Below are 7,241 nucleotides of genomic sequence, written 5' to 3'. Positions count from 1 at the left end.
GCCTTTCTCCTTTGCTAACCATATATTTGTTTTCAAAGACTGTAAGTCTGTTTCTGTTTTGTAAATAAATGCATTTGTATCAACTTTTTAGACTTCATATAAGTGGTATTGTATGCAATTTGTCTTTCTCTGACTTATTTCACTTAGTAAAATAATCTCTAGGTCCATCCACATTGCCCCAGATGGTATTATTTCTTTTTTATGGCTAACAGTCTACTGTACGTATATCACATCTTCTTTATCCATTGCTCTGTCGATGGACATTTAGGCTGCTTCCATGTTTAGACTGCTGTGAATAGTGCCACAATGAACACAGGGATGCACATATCTTTTTGAACTATGGTTTTCTCTGGATATGAGCGCAGGAATGGGATTGCTGGATCACATGGTAGATTTTGGTTTTTAAGCAATGTCCATACTATTCTCCATAGTGGTTGTATCAATTTACATTCCCAACACTGCAAGAGGGTTCCCTTTTCTCCACACCCTCTTCTATTGTTTGTAGACTTTTGATGATGGTCATTCTGACCAGTGTGAGGTGATACCTCACTTCTCTAAAAATTAGCAATGCCAAGCATCTTTACATGTGTTTTTTGGCCATCTGTATGTATTTTTTGGAGAAATGCCTATTTACATCTGCCCTTTTTTTTTTTTTGACTGGGTTATTTTTGGGTTTTTGATATTGAGCTGCAAGAGCTATTTGTATTATTTTGGAGATTAATCTTTGTTGGTCACTTCATTTACAAATATTAAAATATTCTTCCATTCTGTGAGTTGTCTTTTCACTTTGCTTATGGTTGCCTTTACTGTGCAAAAGCTTTTAAGCTTAATTGGGTCCCATTTCTGTATTTTTTATTTTCATTGTCTATGAGGTAGATCCAAAAAAATATTGCTGCAATTTATGTCAAAGACTATTATGCCTATGTTTTCCTGTAAGAGTTTATAGTATCTGGTCTTACATTTAGGCCTTTAATCCATTTTGAGTTTACTTTTGTGTACAGTGTTAGAGAATATTCAAACTTCCTTCTTTAATATATAGCTGTGTTCCCAGTGTCACTTACTGAAGAGACTGTCTTTTCTCCATTGTGTATTCTTGCCTCCTTTATTGTAGATTAACTAACCATAGGTGCATGGGTTTATATCTAGGCATTCCATCTTGTTCCATTGATCTATATTTCTGTTTCTGTTCCAGTACAATACTGTTTTGATTACTGTAGCTTTGTAGTATAGTTTAAAGTCAGGGAGCCTGATTTCTCCAACTCCATTTTTCTTTGTCAGAATTGCTTTGGACCGTTTCCATACAAATTTTAAAATTTTTGTTCCAGCTCTGTGAAAAATTCTATTGATAATCTGTTAGGGATTGCACTAAATCTGTACATTGCCTTGGGTAGTATAGTAATTTTGACAATATTGAGTCTTCCAATCCAAGAAGTGTGTCTTTCCATCTGTTTGTGTCATATTCCATCTCTTTCATCAGCATGTCACAGTTTTTGGAGTTTTTCCTAGCTTTTTCCTGTAGTTGATTTCTAATCTCATAGTATTGTGGTTGGAAAATATGTTTGATGTGATTTCAACTTTTTAAAATTTACTGAGGTTTGTTTTGAGATCCAGCATGTGATCCATCCATAGAGTGTTCCAAGTGCACTAGAGAAGAATGTGTATTCTGCTGCTTTCAGATGGAATAGTCTATAAATATCAATTAAGTTCAAGCAATGTTTACTTTATAACATTATAAGAATTTTTTTTTTTCCTTCTAGAGGAACAAGCAAAAGTAAAAAGTACTTGAAAAGTGACCGTGAATGCAATTTAAAACCCTCCCAAAAAAGTCTCATGAACTCAGTACAATGATGTGGTACTTGACAGGTCTTTGAATGTTTTCCAGAATGTAACACTAAACAAGAAGTTCTAAATTCAGGTTGTACAGGAGTCAAGTAGAACATATAACTGATTGGCATGGGGCAAGGTTACTGAAGTAAGCTGGAGAGTACATGGCCCTTCCCAAATGAGTTGGCATCACTGGGTCCCACAGACTGATGTCAGGAAAAAGTACAGACTATTGTATAGCCAGAGTTGCTGATAATTAAAGACTTAGTATGTGAAATTTCCTGATTTCTTGAAATTCTCTGATGGTTCAAAATTTTTTTTACACCACCATGTGGGCTAAACAAAACACATCCATATGCAGAATTATGACTTCAGGTCCATAACGCATGCTTTCTGAACTTTTTCAATAACAAAGTCTTACCTTCTTTCAAACGGCTTACTTCTTTCATTTGTAGAGAGTCCAGGATAATGTGGAATACTAGTGCACCTGAAGTAAAATTCATCTTGAAATTATATGATGGTCAGTCACTTCTAGTCACTTTGCTGAAAAGCAAAGTTCTGTTTACGTCTCTAAGCATACTGGTTGGTAAAAAAAGGAAAATATAAATCAGAATGAAAGGAGAAGGAGTGAGGAAAAACTGAAGAAAAACACAATTTTAGGAGCCTAGTCAGCTTTTAGACTTCAGAGCAACAAAATAATCCATGTGTTGAAATTTGAGAACTTCATTGCCCCAACTAGTCCAACCTGGCTGTAAATTTCGAGCAAACAATTCCAAACATTCTCCCTCTGGCTTGATATAGTCTTTTAGAACCTCTGTCCAAAAACGAGAAAAGAAAAAAAAAAAACACAAAAATTATTATTAAGGAAGGAATCAAAGTCCTTTAGTAGTTAAGAGGAGAAAAGCAGAGATGTTTCCTTAAAAAATAAAAACAGCAAGTTAACTTCAAGGATTTCATCATAGACTTCACTATTTGTAGTTAGAAAGTCATTTGAAATAAACACCCCTGAGATCGAGAACAATACCATCAGAACTTTCAATAGTCCTAATTTATCACTTTTCATTTTTAGAGGAGAAAGGAAGATTTTAACACCCACACCGGTGACTTTTCAGTTTTCCAATAATGCTGACATAGCTCCCGAGTACTAGTTTAATTTATTTTTTAATAAATGTAATCCATGCATGGACAAAAGTACATACGAATAATACAAAGACAATCCACTTTACAAACTAAGATAAATATCATTGTAAGTCTCCACAAAAACATACTTAAGTGTTAAGAGTTGGAAACACAGATAAATATTCAGAACATATACCTAACAAATAACTCTTACCTCCTCAGCTATAATTTGGCAGTACTGAGAACACTCCTTCACTTCCAAATTACAGATACTTCTTTACCTAAAATTTCACTGTATTATTTCTACAGTTAAATATTCCTTGTTCAATATATTCATAACTACTGAACATTGTATTTGTTGGGAAAACGGCATCTCATCTATACATTGGCTAAATAGCTATAATCTACACTAACAGAAGCTTTTTTTTAAGCACATGTTCATTTGAATGACAAATATTTAAATCAGTTTAACCTTGATCATGTTGCTGGTTAGCTTATTCTTCAACAGGAACTTAGTATGAAAATAACAATTCAAGTATGAAAAGTCATCAGAACAGGCAAAATATAGTTCCTAATGGCTTTATAGGATTGAGCTTTAAAGAAATCCATCAAATTCTCTTTAGGAATGATAAGGGTTTCTTAGAAATACTTCATAGAGGTTAGATTTAAAAGCTAATATATGAAAAATTTTATATTTCATAATGTTCTTTAGTTGCTCTCACAACAAAGTAATTGTTTGTCTGAAAGCACTGATCCTGTCTATCAAAAATCAAAGAATCAAAAGTATTCATTGCCTACAACTCAAACAAACTCAAGTCTGGACTTTGATAGCTTCTAGGAGATGCTGACATGACACTTCTAGTCCTTTCGTAACTATGTAACTAAATGCTACTAAACTTGAGTGAGAAACATTTCCCCAGAGTCTTGAAGGACAATAAACTTTTATATCACATTTCCATGTTTTGCCCCATGAATTCAATGCCTCACCAGGCTCAACTCACTTTTAAAGTGGTCTAACATTATACTGAAGCAAGGTTTTGTTTTCTTATTTCTGCTTGTTTGTTCAGTTCTTCAGTACAAAGATGTTAATGACTCTACTTTGGCATTTTAAACTGGAATCCAAACTGGAATCAGCCAATCAAAAATGTTTACTATTTCTGAGCACCCATTATAAGTGCTATGGGACTTAAAAGAAACAGATATCCATGTTTTCTAAGACTTCACAAACTAACAGAAAAAGATGGTCAGGTATTTGAAGTGAAAAAAATACATAAAACCTAAACCCATTTATCATCTCCCACTTTATCAATGGAACACATTTTGGCATCACTTTTTTCCTTTTTAGTTGCAAAACACAGAAAATCAAGGAGTGAAGTTTTTACAGTGCTAACTACATATGTTTAATTTCAAAACAAAGCAAAAGAAACAGAAGAAAATTAATGGAAATGTTTTATTCTTACTAATTTTAAATATCAATTTAAATGAAAATGCAAGATCTTAAAAGTTCTCATCACAGGAAAAAACATTGTAATTATGTATAGACTTATTGTGATCAGTGAAAATGTACATATACCTTGAATCATTATGTTACACACCTGAAACTAATATGGTGTTCTATGGCATTTATATCTCAATTTTTAAAAGTAAATTCACATGTATAAATTTAAATATGACATATATATAAATAATTACATAACATCTGGCATTAGTAAAACATACTTCTAACCAATGGAGAGGAAATAATTTATATATAGCTAGTTCATTCCCCTTCTGCTTGGGAGCAAGAGGCGGCTGGGGGGAAAGTACTCATATGTCAGTGCATAGAATCTCATACAAACTGTTAGTGAGTAAAGCAGTGAAAAGCAGCAGAAATTTCTCTAAGGAGCAATATAAAAAACAAAATTTTGATTCAAATACTTTTATTTCATTATATTCCTACCTTAAATCTTTAAACTTAAAAGATTATAAATTTACATTAGGCTGGAAAGCCATAGCTATTGTTGGCTTATGTTTCAATCTACAGGAAGAAATTTCAAAACTTAAAAAGAGTAAATGTATCATTTTGATATGGAATATGCTGCCAATTTGGTGTTTTTTATATTTTGCAGTAGAAAACACAAACTAAAACTTGTTTGAAAAAAAAAAAAAACACCTTGGTGCTTTTAGAAGCTAAGGAGAGAGAAGATCATTTCATTCTGTGAATTTGCAAAAAGCACTTTAAGAATATTTACATGTAAAAGTTCTAAGCATTACATAGACAGCATGTATTATACCAAATCCTAGGGTTATAATTTCAGAGTAAAATATAGGCAGAAATCTGAAAGTTGCTTTCTGATGGCTTCATGTAGGTCTACATCCAAAACACAGACACTTGCTATACAGAAACATGAACTCAAAAATAAAGGATTATAAATACTGCTTGTCTACCAGTACTTCACCAAAACATAAGGATTACATATATTGAATCATGCAAAAAATTTCTCCCCAAAATCTAACTTTTCTTTTTAAATAGTCTCAATCCTAAAAATGTGTTTGTGCTGCTCTCTACTGGGAATACAGAAGAACTGCACTTCATAAATAGAAGCTATAAAATATAGGGCTAATTTTTATTAATAGTAATAAAACACTAATTTTAATCACTATTTTATAAAACCTTGTATCTTAAGACTCATCTTTAAACATAATCTGTATAAAATGAATTGAGAAATAGTTTAACCATCATTTGGGAATGAAAGGTTTTTTGGGTCTGGCTTTTGGATTTTTAAAAGTAAAAAAAATAAGCTCTAAAGACAAACCCTTTATTAAACTTTGATACTCACCAAATGATAAAGAAAATTCCAATGAGAAGAATACAACTTAGATTTCCTCCACTGAGTATAACTGGTAGCAAACATAATTTTTTTCTCAAAGAACAGTACAGATTTTCCATTTAAGTCAAATGTTTACTTGCATTAAAGACTCTATCATAGTCCAAAGTTTAAAGGCAATTATTCACTGAGAATGCCTCTAGGTCAAAAAATGGATCAACAGGTAGACATCTGAATATTTCTCAAATGAATTAACACTAAAGACTCTTCTGCATAGGAAATCTAAGATATAAGAAATCTGGAGTGTTACCAATAAACATCCTTTTGGGAATGTGAATTCACCTTCCTATGTATCCTAGCTCATGAACTTTGAATGTCAAATACAGTATTTCTCAAGGACTTATATTCCTTCCTATTTTTTTATTCTTTCAGTTGAAAAACTTAGCATTTACTGATCTTCTACTATGTGTGACAGACTCTCAAATGCAACCAATCCTCACAGCTCTGAAAGACTAAATATCATCATTCCCTCTTCAAACGACGACTCTGAGGTGGAAAATTATGAGTAACTCGCTCAAGTAGCAGAGCCTGGATTCAAGGTCTTTTAGGTCAATCTGAAAAGCCAAAACTTTCCACTATTCCTTGCTGTTTAGTTTCATTAAATGATGAACATCATACTAAAGCATTAATACTAGTAAGAACTGCAGGATACTACTACCTTTCCAACGGTTCAGAAAAGCAACACTACTCAACATAAAACTGAGACTGTCTACCATATATCAAAGGAATTGTAAGCATCTCTCTGACTGCTTTCTAAGCTCTAGGCTTTAGAACAAGCAAGGGGTGGAGCCCTGACAATACAATAAAGACCCCAGAACTACAGTCCTCAGAAGTACCACCAGTCTTCACTCGGTTGCGCCAGTGATGGGATAAGAGCCCCATTAGTCAGGGGACCCTAAAACACAGTGGGAGAAGAAAGACTGAGGTAAGGTAAGACGAGTCTACACAATCACCTGGGTGTTCACACGGCTCCATTTCCGCTTCAACAGAGTTTGGACCTAACAGACCCTTTTTCCAGCCACCCTCTAGACTTCTTTCAGGTCACAACCTCCAAGACCATTCAGCACCATTTTTGCGGTGAGCCCCTTACTGCCAACCACAATGATGCGCTCCAAGACCCATAAGAATTATTCCACCCAGCGGAGGAGGTGGTCAGCCACTGCTGGGTGGGTCTCCAACACCCACCTCTCTGTGGGCTTTGATTCGAGGCCACGATGTGCCCCTGGAGGGCTCCCGACCCCGTTCCTCCCATGTGCTGGCCCGGCAGCCTCTGAAGATGCAGAGCCAGCGCAGTGGCAGCGGCAGCGTCCTCCTCTTCCCTGACACGCCCGAGCCGCCCCAGACAAGTGGGACAAAGCACTGGATGCCGCCACAGGCCTGGAGAAGGCCACTCTGGATCTGCATGCCCTGGGTTCTGCCCAGGCAGATCCC

At 34.8% G+C, this 7,241-nt stretch overlaps 1 protein-coding gene across 3 annotated transcripts in view; it reads right to left on the bottom strand.

The window, feature by feature from the left end:
• Positions 1-1,197: 1,197 nt before the first annotated feature.
• Positions 1,198-7,241, bottom strand: part of METTL4 (methyltransferase like 4) — a 27,289-nt gene continuing 21,245 nt past the window's right edge. For 2 of the 3 annotated variants that reach the window (XM_010832727.1, XM_010832729.1), the window contains exon 10: positions 1,198-2,638. In XM_010832727.1, the coding sequence (XP_010831029.1) occupies positions 2,493-2,638 (146 nt within the window). In that variant the 3' untranslated portion in view covers positions 1,198-2,492. The remainder of the gene's footprint in view (positions 2,639-7,241) is intronic. The other variant, XM_010832730.1, reaches the window with a different exon arrangement.

The sequence above is a fragment of the Bison bison genome, unplaced genomic scaffold (assembly GCF_000754665.1).
Source record: "Bison bison bison isolate TAMUID 2011002044 unplaced genomic scaffold, Bison_UMD1.0 scf7180017862158, whole genome shotgun sequence".
Taxonomy (NCBI): Eukaryota; Metazoa; Chordata; class Mammalia; order Artiodactyla; family Bovidae; genus Bison; species Bison bison.
The sequence above is the reverse complement of the archived record's forward strand: the minus strand, read 5'-3'. Positions and strand labels throughout refer to the sequence as shown.